The sequence below is a fragment of the Neolamprologus multifasciatus genome, chromosome 9, assembly GCF_963576455.1.
Source record: "Neolamprologus multifasciatus chromosome 9, fNeoMul1.2, whole genome shotgun sequence".
NCBI lineage: Eukaryota > Metazoa > Chordata > Actinopteri > Cichliformes > Cichlidae > Neolamprologus > Neolamprologus multifasciatus.
The window spans coordinates 20,525,438-20,541,900 of NC_140447.1; the positions used below are offsets into that span (position 1 = coordinate 20,525,438).

Below are 16,463 nucleotides of genomic sequence, written 5' to 3' on the forward strand. Positions count from 1 at the left end.
ACAGAAGAGCATAATTTCAAGAGGTGGTAACAGAGTAGGCATATTCTACTGTTTGTAGCTGAAAAGTCAATAAAAAGAATTCTAAATTTAAAAAAAAAATAGTTATGTGTACACCACTGCTGTAAAAGTAAGAAAAACTTTACAAAGATGTTTTGGGCTTGTAAAGTCACCTGTCACCCTTATTCTGGCCCGAAGGCACATGCAGGAGCTTCAGGTTCATCATTATCTTCCTCTCTTTTCTCTCCAGGTCACCCAGCTGTACGTCCCATCTGCAAGACACGTGTGGAGAACACGGAGGATGGGCCGCATTGGGCCACTTCAGTCTACACTTGATGGTACTGCAATTTCTGCTGTTAGGTGTTTTTTTCCCCTTATAAAAAGATGGGTGTCAAATTGAGCCCCTTTACCTTTTTCTATGTCATCTAATTGACCTTCATATTTATCCTGCTAGCCAATTGTTTATTTGTCATCAACTGGAATGACTAGACTCTTAAGCCTATTATCATCAGCGCTGTTTAATGTACACCACACAGCTACTCCTTTGGCATTTGGCAAAGTTTAGAAGCACATAATGTTTGTGTCAGCTTGATAAGTAGTCCAAGAAATCACAGTAATGGCTGTCCAAAGTCACCTTCTCTGTGTTTGCTTTTCATATATTATGGAATTGTGCATTGATAATGTATCTGATAAGAGAAGTTTGAGTGTAAAATCATGTTTGTGTAAAGGAAGTGTTATTGCTGATAGCCAGTAGATTCTTCCTCAATAAGTGAGATAAAGAGATAGAAGTAAATTTCCAGTACCATAATGTTTCATTCACAGGCCTCCCAGGGATGTGAAAAGAAGCTGCAGAAAAGTCATTAACCTTCCCCATTCCTACCAAGATATATTAACCACATTTTCTCTTCATTGACTCAATTAGGCACTCAGGAAAATACACTGACGTCGACACGGGGCTTCATCAGGCTCACTTTGGGTTTCTGTGAAGTACGGTGTGAAAACAAGTTGATAAAAATGTGTGTATGATCTACCCAGTGCCACTCAGAGGCCGTGTGGGATAAATTCAATTAGCGTGAAAGTACCTGATGAAGTCAGCCACATCTGGTCCACGTGTTTGTCTGGCCTTTTCTCATTTCCTTAAATGGACAGCCCCGTGGCTGATGAATGAGCAATGTATTGACCACTCAGAGGCCATATTTCTCCTCAAAGATGGAAACCTGATGGGAAAATGCAGATCAGATTGACTAATTGGGCAGAATAATTGAGCTGCACTGGACACGGAGGAGGGTGAAGAGCGGTTTAGCTATTGTAGCGTTTTTTTTTCTGTGGGCTAAACAGTCTAAATGCCAAGTTTAATACAAAACAAACAGCAGCCTAATGGATAAAGCCCAGCAGGTGGATGGACAGGTCACAGCTGGGTTAATTAAAAGGCTGTAGGGTGGAAAGGTATTTAATGGTTGGCCTGTGGACCGCGTTTTAATCATAATGCTTAACAGTGAGGAGCGATTATGTTAGATGAGTGTTACAGAGTGATGTTGGAGAGTATGCTTCCAGCTCAAAAACCACTTGGCTGTTAAATTACAAATATTGTGTATTAATGAACAATTATATTGCAAATACTGAGGGTTAAATTCATCGGCGTAACTTTGTGCTGAACATTGGGGGGGTCAAGATCTGTGTCTAAATAAACAAATCCCCAGATGATTAAACATGCAACTATTTTGCTGGTATTTATGCAAGATAATTTATAATTTTATTGGGGTGATTATATTGGTTGGGTCATAACCCCCCTAACGCCCCTGGAAATTACGCCCCTGGTTAAATCTGAGACTCATGAAGTTATTTTTTTTTTAAAAAGCACAAAGTATTTAGATCATGAGTTTTTTTTACTGTGATTTGGACAAAAATCACTAAATAACTATTTTGTATAAAAACAAGAAGAAAATGCCTGATTCCCTGCATTAAATCAATCGCTAAAATATCGAACACTGTGGGGGGTTTTTTGTTGTTTTTTTTAGTTGGTTTAGAGCCTCCACAGCTGTCTGTGTCCGAGGAAAGACATCTGGCCATCCTCACCGAGCTCCCATTTGTGGTGCCCTTCGAGGAGCGAGTGAAGGTACTGCACCGCTGCTCCATACTCAGCTGCACCATAAGGCTTTGAGTGTTGTATTATAGTGATTGCCTTTATATAGTATACATATAATGCTATTAAATTTGCTGGTTATTTTGAGAATATTAAAGATTGCCAGTAAGTATTTAACACTGTAGTAACAACTCAAGTGCAGCGCTTTATGTCTTTGTAGCTACATTCATATTTTTTTATTGATTGGAGGTGAAAGTAGAGAAGCAAAAATCCATTTGTTTCAGTCATCCAGTTACATATTTGGATTTTACCCATCATTGGTTAGCAGTGCTTTGCTTTTAGGAATTGTTTGTGTTTGTATGTTCAAAATCTAAAGCTCCCAATCGAAATGCAGTCAAAATTATTAGCAGGATTAAACATTTTATAACTCCCAGGATTTGTCACTGACCCTGTCACCGGGTTCATGTCTGTCTTGTAGATCTTCCAGAGGTTAATCTTCGCCGACAAGCGAGATGTGCAGGGGGACGGCCCGTTCCCCGACGGCATCAATGTCACCATCAGGCGCAACTACATATATGAAGACGCCTACGACAAACTCTCTCCAGAAAACGGTACTGCACGCGCGTTACAGTTTCAATAAAAGAAAACTGTAATACGTGCATTATTTTGTGGGTAAACAATGTGAAGCGAGTACATCATAGCACATTACACCATAGAAAACGTACAGCTGCGTCATTCCGAGCAAAAGAAATGAGGCGACATTCTGTAGTAAATGCTGATAATATTCCCAAAACTCTTGTTATGCTCCATTAAAATCTTAATATCAAGGATCAAGGTTTTGGTTAGCAGCAAAGATGAAGGTTGACTCTCCTCCTGTGCAGAGTATTGAATTTCAGTAAAGCCGTAATTGTGGTCGCGATTATTATAATGGAGCGCATAAAAGCAGAATCAATTATTTTAAGTCACCTCTTTTGTGTTTGAATTTGAAAGGGTGCTCGAGAGGGAGCAATCTGATTAAAAAGAGTAGTAACCTGGGCTAAAGACATGATCTATATCATTCATGTGTGTATATACGTTATAGCTGTCTTGATTTATTGCCATACATTAATTATTCTGAAAGATGACCTTTTACAGAATTTGATTATAATATTTTGCAGGTCAAGAAAGTGCTTTAGTGCAAAATATGTTTGTTGGATTAAAAAGCACAGCACTTCAGACTTGTATACACCTAATGTCCACTTCATTAGGTACACCTTGCTTGTACTGGGTTGCCTTCAGAAATGCTTTAATTTTTTGCGGCACTGATTCAAAAAAGATGCTGGAAACATTCCTCTGAGATTTTGGTCCATGTTGACATGTTTCCATATCGCACAGTGGCTGTAGATTTGTCGGCTTCATATCCACGATACTAAACCCATGCAAATTGTAGCCTCAGTTTCTCTTTCTTAGTGGACAGAAAACAGCTGCAGTGGCACCTGGTGTGATCTTCTGCTGCTGGAGCCCACCTACTGTAAATTTCAGTGTGTTGTGTGTTCAGAGATGCTCTTCTTCTACCGTGGCTGTAATGAGTGGTTATTTGTGTCTGCCTGAAGCAGCATGACCATTCTCCTTTGAACTTTGACCTCATCAAGGCATTTTCATGCAGATAATTACTGCTCACTGGATATTGTCTCTTTTTTTGGATCATTCTCTTTAAAATCTACAGATGACTGTGTGTGGAAAACCCCATCAGATCAGCAGTTTTTAAAAATACTCAGAAAAGCCCGTCTGGCACCAACCACCATGCTAAAAATTACTTAAATTATCTTTCCTCTGACAATCAGTTTGAACATCAGCTGGTCGTCTCGACCATATGTGGCTAAACGTATTGATTTGCTGCCTTGTGATTGGCTGATTAAATATTTGGATTAATGAACAGTTTCCCTAACAGTGGGTGGCAAGTGTATACGTTAATACTGTTTTTACATTTTCTGATGGGAAAATAAGTTCAACCCTCTAAAGGAACCTTTTAATATTTAATAGATGGATAATAATAACAAGTCAAAATAATTGCAATTTTATTAATTATTTAAAAAAAATAGAACCAGTCAGCTCGATAAAATGTTCAAGTTTTATGTCATAAAGGTGACATCAAAATGGAACAGGAATATTTCCTGTCAGCTGCACTGAGTGTGAAATAATTTAGTCACTGTGTAAATGGTTTCACAGGGTTACTCAAAGGTCACTGAGGGCGAAAGTTAGGAAGAAGGTAGAGGAAGTTATGTAAGTGAATGTTTGCAAACCTCCACTAATGTGATTCTGTCAAAATGGCCTAAAAATCTGGACTTTGATCTTAACTTTTACAAGTTGTTGGGCCTCTCCGCTCATTTCGTCTCCTTTGCTGTGAGGCATAGATTACTTTGATGTGTTAATCACTGTTTTTTTATATGCATTTAATTGTTTCTATTCACAACAGTTTATATTTTTACTTGCAAAACTGATTTCCTGCTTAGAACAAAATAAAACTACATAAATATAGGGGTATTTAAAACAATGGGGGTCATCCAGCTGATTACCAGGAAGGGCATGTTTAGTAAACACAGTCACATTTCATTTGTTAGCTCATAAAAGCACTTAGAAAATAAGTCAGCGAGGTTTGTTCAATTGGGGGAAAAATCTGACAACAGATGATTTTAAGCTTTAAAAAACATATGAAAGTGTATTTTTTATGATTAGAAATACTGAATGCAGTGTACACGTGATGTAAAACGCAGTATGTTGTGACTGCTGATCCACAGGGCTGCCAAAGAGTTACAAGAAACTCAGTCTTCTAACTTCCAAGAGTAACCAAGGTCAAACCGAACTTTAAAGTAATGATGCAAGAGTTCAGTTTTGTCCTGAATTATAACAATCTCACACTGCTTATATCACAGGAAATGGTTTGTTTCCTTATATGCCTTTAAGCTAAAACTATTGTTTTAAAGCTAGCAGCTAGCTTTGTTGTGAAAACCTCCGTTTATATGCTGTTCTCTCAATTTCATGGTAGGAAATAGGTTTGTGATCATAAAAACTGACAACATGACCATTAACTGTTAGACTGAAGATACTGGCAGTGTGTCTCAATTAATTTCCCTGCTGGAAATTACTATAAAAAGTAATGTGAAGTGAAGAATAAAAAATCTCTGAGATCTTCAGGAGGATGTTGGTGACATTTATGGAGGGAAAATAAATTCAGTTTATTGTGACCATGAATGTTATCAGAGAGCGTCTTTAATATTTATTCTTGTTGTACCTTGATGAAATCTTCCTGATGTTCCGTGTCTTTTTTCTTTCTTTTTTTTAAGAACCGGACCTAAAGAAGAGGATCAGAGTGCACCTGCTGAACGCTCACGGTCTGGATGAGGCGGGAATCGACGGAGGTGGGATCTTTCGCGAGTTCCTCAATGAGCTCCTCAAATCGGGCTTCAACCCCAACCAGGGCTTCTTCAAGACGACCAACGAGGGCCTGCTGTACCCCAGCCCCGCTGCAGAGATGCTGGTGGGAGACTCGTTCACCAGACACTACTACTTCTTAGGCAGGATCCTCGGAAAGGTGAGCCTCCAAAGTAAAACTCTAAGAAATATTAACCTAAATAATGGAGGAGTTTGTCAAGAACTTAAATCTGGCACTTGCGCAGGCTTTATTTTCATTAATTAGCAGTTTGCGTAATCTGTTGATAGCATTGTTTTTCTGCCCCTTTCCTTGCCTGATGGCACTATTTATTAGAGCCTAATGTTTCTAAATCATCCTTAATGCATGTGGTGGTGATTGTTTATAAAGATGCCTCCTTCAGGGGTGTGCGTTGTTCAGTCTGGAGAAGAATTACCTCATGACAAGCGGTCGCCTCTCAATTAGATCTTCCATTAGCCGATGATTCCTACCTCTTGTTTGTGTAGTGATCACATTTGGTTGGCACTAAATCAGCAGCTCGTCAGAGACAGGACATAAATAAGCGTTCAAAGCATGTGGTAATAGCATTTTGATCTCTTTTACAGTCAGGAACATCCAGGTCTCTTCTCTCTTGCTCGGCCCTGGATGGTCCAGTCCACTTATCAGAGCTCTGAACCCCCACCCCCCTCTCCTCTCCTCTCCTCTCCTCTCCTCTCCTCTCCTCTCCTCTCCTCTCCTCTCCTCTCCTCTCCTTTCTTCTTCTTCTCTGCATTCTGTGGAAGTGAGACATGATCAATCAGCAGTTACAAGCTCCCCACCCCTACGTCTTGCAACATTGTGCTCCCCAGAGCTAATGGTTCAGGCAATTAGGCGGTGGGAAATTAATTTGAATTTGACTTTCAATTAACCTTACCTTAAGTTCCTCTTTCTCCATAAAAATGGACGTTTGAGTGGCCACTTGAGAGGTGTATTGATATTTGTTTAGTGCCGTTATTGCCTGGATAAAAGGCAACCGTTTATATAGATTGGGATTGCATCACCGCTGCTGCAGTGTGCACAGTGCACGGCGCGGCTCAAAGGACACAGGAGATTAATATTGTTAATTAATGTCCGAGGCGTGCCATTGTTGTGGAGGTGATGTATTACAGGCAGGAGTGGCTTGTCTGGGGGTACTCACTGAAAGTGGATTGAACATCAGAATAGAGGCCGGCCATCATCCTTCTTCCTCACTTGTCCACCCAGCTGACAAGCTGAAAGATTTAAGCCACAAATGGGAAAACATGAAAACAGGTTACTTTGCTGCTGCGGTGGCATCGCTTCAACCTAAAGATTAAAAAGTTGCGTTTAATCTAGATGGGAGCATGCTTTTGTCCAAATATCAAGATTCTCTTCCAGCCTCTTCGGCAGTGGCCTTTTCTCTTTGTGAACTGCTTTGATCCTACCCAAACACCAGCTCTCTGCACAGTCTCCTGTCTGACTGATAGTTCTGCACTGCTGATTGATAGAGATGCGTTTGGAAGGCATTATAATTTTATTGATTTTTAATGTTGTAAATTAAGGAGTTTATTTGGCAGCTAACAGAATGCACCTGCAATGTTGTTGGCATTTATTCCACCTGATGGTGCCGCGATCTGCTTTAATTGCGTTGCCACTGCACTCACTTATATTAAAAGGGCCTGGGCCATAATAATTAATTCTTTCCAGCCCAAGTCATTTTGGCACAATTTCTGGCAATAAACACTCATAAATAAAGTAAATGGCATTGAAAAAAAAATAAGGCTACAGGTTTTTTCCATATACTTAATGCTGCCTCTTCCCAGCACAAGTGTTATTGATAGGTTTCAAGGGGCCACACCGCGCATATGGTCTGAAATGAGTCGCGGCCACGAGAGAAATGCTAAGTGGATTATTTTGCATAAAAAATAGACAATGTTTGGAGTTGCACAATTAACCTGTGTTTAGAAAATAGCCGTGATTTATGCTTGCGTGTGTGTGTGTTTAAGATGCATGCATTATGGAAATCCTCTAGATTTATAATCCATTTAGCTGATGCGGTCAGGGTTTTTAGCGCAATCATTTATAAAGACCTGTATATTTTAATGTCTCCAATGGGCTCTTTTTCGGACTATTCAAGTACATTAGCTTTTCGTTTTATGAGTCACCTGCCCGGCTGTGGTACTTAATGGCATTTAAGGTCAAGGTGAGAATTGGCATTTATAAAGTTTGAGTCCGGTGAAGCAGAAGCGTGTGTGTTTGCGGTAGGTTGTTTTGTGCATTTTCAGATGTGATCAGATTAAGTCTCTATCACTTCGTTCATTGTTGGGAATTTCAGGCAAATGTGATATTTTATTATTATTTTTGTTCTTTAATATGTGCTTACTAGCATTTTGGTTGCTGCTGGAAGCAGGCTCTTAGTTATTTAATTGTGGTGTTTGATGCAATGAAACTAAAAAACAAAAAGGCTGAAAAAAGCCAAAAAGAAAAAATGGCCACTTGAGGTTGCCTCTAAAAGTGAGTAAATCTCCGAAGACTCTCATGATAAAATGCCCACCTTTATTGTGGATAGGGCCTTATCACATCTGCTTTGGACCTGTCCGCTGCTGAATAATTTAGGAGGCGACGTATTTGGTTGGTTTTCCAAACGGTACAGTGTTCCCGTTCACCTGGACTGTAGTTTGAATATATTTGGCTTCTCTGGTTGGACAAATACAAACTCTGAGGGAGGGCACGATTGATACAGAGAAATACATTTTAATTGGAATCAAATTTAGAATCAACTCCCTGTATTAAAAGTTGCCTTAATGAGATGTTGCTTACTGCTAATCTTGAATGGATTTGGTGCGGTAAAGGTAGATTTTATGCTGAATGCAGAAAATATTATACAAATCAATTTTGAGTTTTTGTCAGAAGGTTTAAACCCTCAATTAAAAAAACCCAAAACAAAACAGAATTTCGTGGCAAATTATTTCTTGATGCAGGCTTTAAGGGATTAACATCAACATTTTCCCGCAGGCGCTTTATGAAAACATGCTGGTGGAATTGCCCTTTGCGAGTTTCTTCCTGTCCAAGCTTCTTGGAACCAGCGCAGATGTGGACATTCACCACCTGGCCTCCCTGGACCCAGAGATGTATCGCAACCTGCTCTTCCTCAAAAGCTACGAGGGTGACGTGGAAGAGCTGGGCCTTAACTTCACCGTGGTCAACAACGATCTGGGAGAAGCTCAGGTGACCGGGGTTGGGGACAGGGTGGGATTTAGTTGGATAAATGATTCACGTGTACTTTTTTTTTCCATCTCTTTGTATCCTGGTCATGCTTAGCCGTCTCTCCTTCCTCCTGTTTGGTTTCTCTTTGTGGCGTTAATAATTCATTTCCCTCATAATGTACCACTTTTCAGCTCTGAGAGAGATAAAGCACGTCACCGCTGTCACCCTAAGCCCTGCTGCGGTGCAGCGAACACAGCAGCTCTGTTGACCGTTCCACCTGCCTTTCCCCGAGAAATTACCTCACAACACGCCTGACAGAAGCAGCTAGCTGCTCTTAAGCACGCCCCCTCCAAAGCTCAAGGCTCCGGAGATGAACAACCGCCATCACTCTGAGACACCTAAGCCCAGACCTGCACTCTGCACGGAGCTCCTGTTTACTCAGGGCCTTAGCGCGTCTTATTAGCTCTTCTCAAACACCTGAAATGGTTGAGTCACGGTACAGCCCTCCTGGTCGCAAACACGACAGGGAAAACAATTTGTGAAAGATTAGGCACACACCCGGGAGCAGTCTGCCCTGCATTTGCCCTCGTGAGATAGCCAAAGCAAGCAAGATAACAATAGTAATTCTCTTACATTAGCACATAATCAGAATCCACTGTGAGTGAGAAAAAGACAGAAAATGATTAACTTTAAGTTAGACCACATGCAGTGCAAAGGTAGAAGCTGAAAAATAACACAAAAAACCACAAGAAAAACCGCTTACATTATAGTGCGGTCTGCCTAGTATTGCGGCACTGAACGCCTTTGTGAAGCTTATCGATCAGTTTTTGTTAAGAATGCGTCAGAGGTGCTGATTCATCACCGCTGCAGTTTCAGACAATAGTTTTTATTTTAGTTAAACAAATATCCTGTAAAGTGTTTATCGGTCAGTTTTTGTGACCGTCTGCATACGACCATTGTTAAAAGCGGCGTTCCTGTTTGCCACGTGTTGGAGGTTTCTGAGAAAAATAACAAACAGAAAGGGAACTGGTTCCAGCATGACAACCTGATCCAACGTGGCAGCTGAAAGTTGTTCACTGCAAAACGAGGATGTTGAGCTCATTTTAGTCGAGCTATCTGTGACAGAGATGCTGGAAATCAGTGCAAGTTCATATTTTTCTTCATCCGGAAGAGTCTGAGCTGATAACTGGCACTTTAGGTAGAAAGACACAGAAAGGTGGTTATCCATATTTTGGCCTGCTGCAAGTAACACACTGACTAAAATTAGGAAAATTAATGCAAACCCAGTCCTGCAGTACCTTGAGATGAGATTTAATCCGCTGTGTGGATCGTCCTGATTAAAACTTTTCACCTTGCCACGTGGTGCAGTGTTGCAGTATTTACAGGAAATGCAGTAGCAACAAAGGCAGTGAGTATTTTTTAAACCCCTGTAATCAATTTATTGGAGTAAAAGAAAAAGGAAATAAAGTTTCTGAAGTCACGTTTATACATGTGAGTAATTTAATTGTCTAAACACAAAATCTCATATCCCAAGACAGCGTTGGAAAAAGATGAACATTACTTCTTTCTTTTTTTTCTTACTCCTCCCGATGCTATGATGTCATCGCACTGCCAGCTTTATGAACTGAGACGAGCACATCTTATCAAGTGCTAACTGCTCTAAAGCTAATGAAAAGAGAACACTGGGCCAAATTGTATTGGACCAGATGTTCAGTAGTCAGGCTATATTTGGAAACACTGAAGTGCACTTCTCCTCACAGTTGCATGGAGAGAGCCTTACCTTTAATCAGAGTGCCGCTGAAACTATTTTAATGACCGTGTTATTGAATGAAATCCTGCATGCTGCAAATAAATACTCGAACGGTCACCTCGCAACTGAAGAACTTTAAAGAGAAACTGAAGAACTGTGAAAGAACCGTGTAAATACCTCGTGTGCCTTCTGATGCAGGTGGTTGAGCTGAAGCCTGGAGGCAAAGATATTCCTGTGACCACGGCAAACCGAATAGCCTACATCCATCTGGTGGCTGACTACAGGCTCAACAAGCAGATCAGGCCTCATTGCCTGGCCTTCAGACAGGGTCTGGCCAATGTGGTCAACCTGGAGTGGCTGCGCATGTTTGACCAGCAGGAGATTCAGGTATTCTACACGTGACATAAATAACTGAACCTGAAGAAACATAAAATGTGTTAAAGAAGCTAAAAATATGCTTTATACATCTTAAAGGTTCTGATATCTGGGGCTCATGTGCCAATTTGTCTCGATGACCTAAAAAACTTTACAAACTACTCAGGTAGGTACAAAGTGCTTTATTTTCTTGTGGTTGTTTTTTCTGCATTTTGTGTTTTCTGCAAATTCTCATTTATAGAACTGAGAAATTTCATTCCGTTCTAACTTTACACCGTCATCGTCATCTTCAGGCGGGTATTCAGCCACTCACCCCGTCATCCAGATCTTCTGGGAGGTGGTCGAAGGGTTCACAGATGAAGAAAAGCGCAAGTTGCTGAAGTTTGTCACCAGCTGCTCCAGACCACCGCTGCTGGGCTTCAAGGTGATGCCCCCCCCCCCCCCCCCCCCCCCCCCGCTTCTTCTCTCTGCACTTGCTTTGCCCACCATTATCCTCTGGTTCTCCATCCTCAACAGAAGGGAGTGTTCCCTCTTTAATGGGCTTGTAATGAAAATGCCCAGACTGATAACAGCTTAGAAAATGATCGTTTTCAAATTAGCTGGCGATAAGACCCGAGTCTTATCACCACGTCCACTGTTGTTTTATAGTTCATGACCTTCCTCTGCAGAAGAAGTCTGTCTGCAGCTTCACATGCGTGGGCTTGGCTGGAAAAACCTTGGCTGGTCAAATATTGCCGCTCAGAACTTGGTAGCCTCTTGAACTTTTCAACTTTGCGCGACGGAGCGGAAAGCAGCAGTTTTCTGCGAGATTAATATGCAAGGAAACTCCATCCATCTACTTCGGAAGACCGTTTGCTGAATCATTACCGCTAACCTCCTATTTCTGAAATGATTTCCTAATTGGAAGCTGTTTCGCTTTCTCACTGACTTGATTTGTGGGACACTTAAGTAGTTTGAGATAGGAGAAAAAAGGAGAAAGTGTTACTCTGAGCCATTAAACAATTTTTATGTCATACTTTGTCAAACCAGAAGGTGTAATCATGATATGATTGGTTTTAGTACTCCTTGTTATTGTCATCAGTTAAGAAAACTTGATTTTTGCGCTGTGGGGAGCAACGCTCTCCTCCTCTCTGTGTTTGAGTGTTGCCTTCACTCCACCATTGATAAATATGACTCCGCTCCTCCCACCTCCGCTCGTCTCTGGGCTGCAGAAGGCGGTAATTCGTAGGGAAGCGGCCCCTGACCCGGCCCTCAGCTCAAGCCAGCTAAGCTTTAATTAGCTGTCGTGATTCGGCCCAGGATTCATTAGAGGAGAAATAGCTCTGTCAGGAGAAGCCGTTTAAAAAAGATGATGGAAACTCTCCATTTTTCCCCCCCAAAATGATGCCTGCGGTAATGACACTTTCTCAATAAGCAACGATAGTTTAATACGGTAATTGTCAGAAAAATGGGGTCATTATGGCCAAACCCCTAAAGAGCCATTTAATCGGGCAAGTGTGGCCGCTGAGCCATCTATGCTAACTTTAAAAAGCAGGATGAAATCAGGGCGGAGTAGCTGGTGCGTTGGCCCGGCCAGTGATGGAAACGGTCCGTGTCACCGCCTACGGATGAGGTGGCCTCATCGGCGAGAGGCTTGATTTAAAAAAATGCCAGCTAGACAACATGAAATGACCATTCCTCCAGCATCTCATCCAAGGGTCAAACCGTGGGCTGATTTCCCCACTCGGTACCTTTCAAGCACTAAGATTATTTCCTCAATTTATACTTCCACTATATTAGCTTAGCACTTAATGTCTCTCTTTTAACATTTATCCCCTTGTGGAAGTTGACAGTTATTGCTTAATCTGAATTGGTTTTGAAATTGGGATCATTACGGACACGTGTTGCTTGTCGCCTCATTTTTCTTTTCTTTTTAATTTCCATGGTTCTTAAACGCCTCGGGGATGTAGAGATTTTTCTCTATCAGTTTCTAATCGAAGCCCTTCACTCATAAACAGGAGCTTTACCCGGCCTTCTGCATCCACAACGGAGGGACTGACCTGGATCGCCTGCCCACCGCCAGCACCTGCATGAACCTGCTCAAGCTCCCCGAGTTCTGCGACCAGCACCTGATGAGGAACAAGCTGCTGTACGCCATCGAGTCATCCTCCGGGTTCGAGCTGAGCTGAGCTGAGCTGTGCCTCCAGACATGGACGCCACAAAAGTGGCTTTGGGGTGAAAGACTGAAAATAGACGAGGGAAAGCAAACCATGCACTGACTGATTTTACTGTTTGTGTGTGTGCGTGCGTGCCAAGCCGATGGTGAGGAAATGCTCCCCCACAGACTGAAAGAAGGGTGCTTTTAAATCATTTGAAATGTTGAATCCCTTCTTATTCTTCAGACAGATCAGCAGCTTAGTTAAATTTTGCAGAAGGTATTTTGTGCATACATTAAAAAAAAACAAAAAAACAAACAAATGTGTAACTGAATGGAGAAATGTTTTCACCAAAGATTAAGCGGCATCATGTTGAAACAAAAAAAGGCAATATAACAACAGACTGGGGGGACAGAGTGGGCAGGACTGTAAAGCCAAGGGCTGCGGAGGCAGGAGGAGCTTTTGTGTACAGCCGTCATGAATTTTCACGTAGAGGTCGGTGAACCTGCAGGTTTTTGTGATTTCTCGAATTGTTATTATTCCTAGTATTAACCGTCGTGTCTGATAACGATACAGTAAGTGTGCACACGCCATCTGAAGAATAGAAATGACTTGTCTTGCTGGATGTTTGGGGAGGGGAGCACTGAAGGTTGTTTTTTTTTTTGTGTGAATATGTATATGTTTACAGCTGCTCTTGTATTATTCATCTATTCAGTATTTGTACAGGTTTGTTTTTCCTCTCTCCTTTTCGCGTTACGAGTTTCTGTTTTCACACACGTCTGCTTTAAGATGAACGACCCCGCCCCACTCTCCTTCCTCCTGCAAGTTTGCTTTTTAGTGGGGGGAAGCAGCAACTGTGTCATGTTTGATGAGGCTTACAGATGATCAGTGTACCAACAGGCTGAAAAAAAAATAAGAGTGTATGGAAACAAATAAACCCACTTTTCTTTTCTTTTTGATTTTTTCCCTCCATATTTTCTTGTTACTTGTAATTTACAGTAATGACCGAGACATAAAACAGTGCTTTGTGGGAAAATCTCCTCTTGAGTTTTATGGCCTCTGACATATAATTAAAGAAACATCCAGTTAAGAAACACTGAGCAGAACTATTCTGGCCTTGAGATGCATTATCGGGCCGAGCACAAATTAAGATTGTGTGCGTTTGTCATAAATCTACCTGGCCTCTAATGCAGTGCAGCCCCTGAGGAAGATATCCATCCCTATTTGGACCGAGTCCATCTCTCCATCCTCGCTTCTCCGCGAAAGCAGCCAGCTCGCTGCCCCCCTCTTCTCATACGCCGCACATCCTCTGGGCCAGAGAACTCAAAGTGGTAATTGGGTCTTAAAAACCAGACTTGTCATTGAAATGAGGGATTCATCTCAATTACTATGAGATTTATTTAAGACTATTACCAAGTGATGGATTATAACTGACAAAGTTAATGCAGGATGTTGTGAATCATCTTCACTGCGTATGCTACTTGAGCTTGCTCATAGGATTTTTAAGGGCTAATTGAAGCTTTTAGGCTTGTTTATCTTGCAGCGGAGCGAGGAAGCATCAAAAAAATCACTTGAGGGCGTTTTGAGGGGGGTGGGATTGTAGCCTGCTTTCCAAAAAAAGATACCAAAGTGAGTGTCCCTGCGAAGCTGGCATGAAAACATGGATTTTAATTAACATGGAAGCAAACCTGAGGTTTAAATTGGCCATTTACTGAGCACTCTGACCAAAAAAACTGGGACATAGCTCCAGGTTGTGGATTAAAAGATCTTAGTTAAGTCTCTGCTAACATATTTCTTGTAGCAGATTGCCACCTGGTGGTCAACCTTTAGTGCTGCATGGAAACGACTTTGAAAACACCTGAAGATCCTCTGGAAGCCTTTCAAGGTCACGAACCAATAACAGAAATATCAAAGCAATGAATTCATTTGTTTTTATGAATATGGCTCTCCTGGCACTGAAGCCTGTGAAGGAAATATGATTTCAGTGGCTTTGGCATAGCAGTACATCAGGACAGGGAGTGCCTGTGCTGCCTTTCTGCCTGTCTAGACATGAAGACTGATCAGCCCAAGCTTATGTGAGTTGTGGTTGAAACCTTTTGGCTGCAGTTTAAATTAAATCTGATCGATTTTTAAGTCTCATTCTTGTTGTCGCCCTACTTTGTTACCACGTCAAATTCAGCCACAGCGATCACAGAAAGGCGAGAAAATAAAGTCTTAAGTGAAGACTTTCAAAGTATGGAAAAGCACTGACCTATGCATGATATCTATTTTTGCTGTGATTCCTCCCACTCAATGGGTCTAATTAAATCCAGACTGCCCTTAATGCCCAGTATAATTAATAGCTATCTGTCATTTTCATTGGGTCTTCCTTTGCTGGCAAGAGCTCCGGCCAGCTTTTACTGCAAAAACGACCTTCATCTTCCATTTAAAATCAATGCAGGCCTGTAATTTCAGCCTCACTTCGGTTTGAAACTGCAATAACCCGCCCTGCTTTATTTGACTTCTTTGGGTTAGGATGAGTTCAGCTCACTGCTTATCAGTTCCTCAGATATGTCTTCTGTGTATATCCTACATTTCTAAAGTGTGACCCAAGGGGAGATCATCTTTTTAAAATAAATAAATAAATATTGAATGCCAGTATACAAATGTGAGAACTTTACCTTCTTATTTCATTGAGATTTAGTGTTGAAAATAAGCTCAAAATTGAGTCTGAGCCTTTTCTTCTGGTTACATTTGACAGTTTTGATCAAACAGTTTTATAATATCTTATAAACAGTCTTATAATATCGTATAATATAAACTAGGCCCTGGCTCACTAAGCCTTTTTCAGTATATCAAATTCAGCCCAACTCTTACACCTGTGCAGAGGCGTGATACTGAGAATTATTTACAATTAAAAGTCCCACTATAACACTGCTAGTGTAGTGGGTTTCCTCTTCTCATTGCAGAGAAAACGGGTGAGCTTACATGGAAACCTGTCCCTCCGCTCTCTATGGTTTTGGATCAGGCTTATAATTACAACAGACACAGGTCGTATGTTTCTCGTGCGCACGACAGATGGCGCAAAAAGCCGTTTGTCTGATTGTTTTGCTCCCTGAATGCCGTGTGAAAGCGCTTCTTATGATCCGGCACGTTTCCAGGTTTGTTAGGGGATATGCGAGGCACGTGACAGCCTCGTTTCATCCACTGTGCGCGCGTGAACAGCAAAGACGGGGTCTGGTGTTGGGTGTCATCGCGGATGTGTGAGCAGGTCACCGCAACGACGCTGCTGTCCACGCTCAATGACGTGCTGCTTTCAGGTGTCCCTCGGTGAAACGAGTACCATCAGAATTACCATAAAACATGAAATAAAAACAAACGACAGACTTTTCAAATTCCAACGTTTCAATGATTAAAACATTAATATAAAAACTAAATTGAATAAAAATAAAGTGAGTTTTAATGATAGTTTTAGTTTTTGTCAGATCCCAGATCTAGATCTCCACAACATCCTGTCTTCCTCCCCTCACC

General features: G+C 41.4%; 1 protein-coding gene across 2 annotated transcripts in view; it reads left to right on the plus strand.

Moving 5' to 3' along the window:
* ube3c (ubiquitin protein ligase E3C) overlaps window positions 1–13,904 on the plus strand; it is a 28,485-nt gene extending 14,581 nt beyond the window's left edge. For both annotated transcript variants that reach the window (XM_085173069.1, XM_085173070.1), the window contains exons 16-24: window positions 248–335; window positions 2,016–2,113; window positions 2,559–2,691; window positions 5,404–5,651; window positions 8,502–8,714; window positions 10,642–10,830; window positions 10,918–10,984; window positions 11,112–11,242; window positions 12,816–13,904. In XM_085173069.1, coding sequence (XP_085029195.1) covers window positions 248–335; window positions 2,016–2,113; window positions 2,559–2,691; window positions 5,404–5,651; window positions 8,502–8,714; window positions 10,642–10,830; window positions 10,918–10,984; window positions 11,112–11,242; window positions 12,816–12,986 — 1,338 coding nt within the window. In that variant the 3' untranslated portion in view covers window positions 12,987–13,904. The remainder of the gene's footprint in view (window positions 1–247; window positions 336–2,015; window positions 2,114–2,558; window positions 2,692–5,403; window positions 5,652–8,501; window positions 8,715–10,641; window positions 10,831–10,917; window positions 10,985–11,111; window positions 11,243–12,815) is intronic.
* The last annotated feature ends 2,559 nt before the right edge of the window (window positions 13,905–16,463 follow it).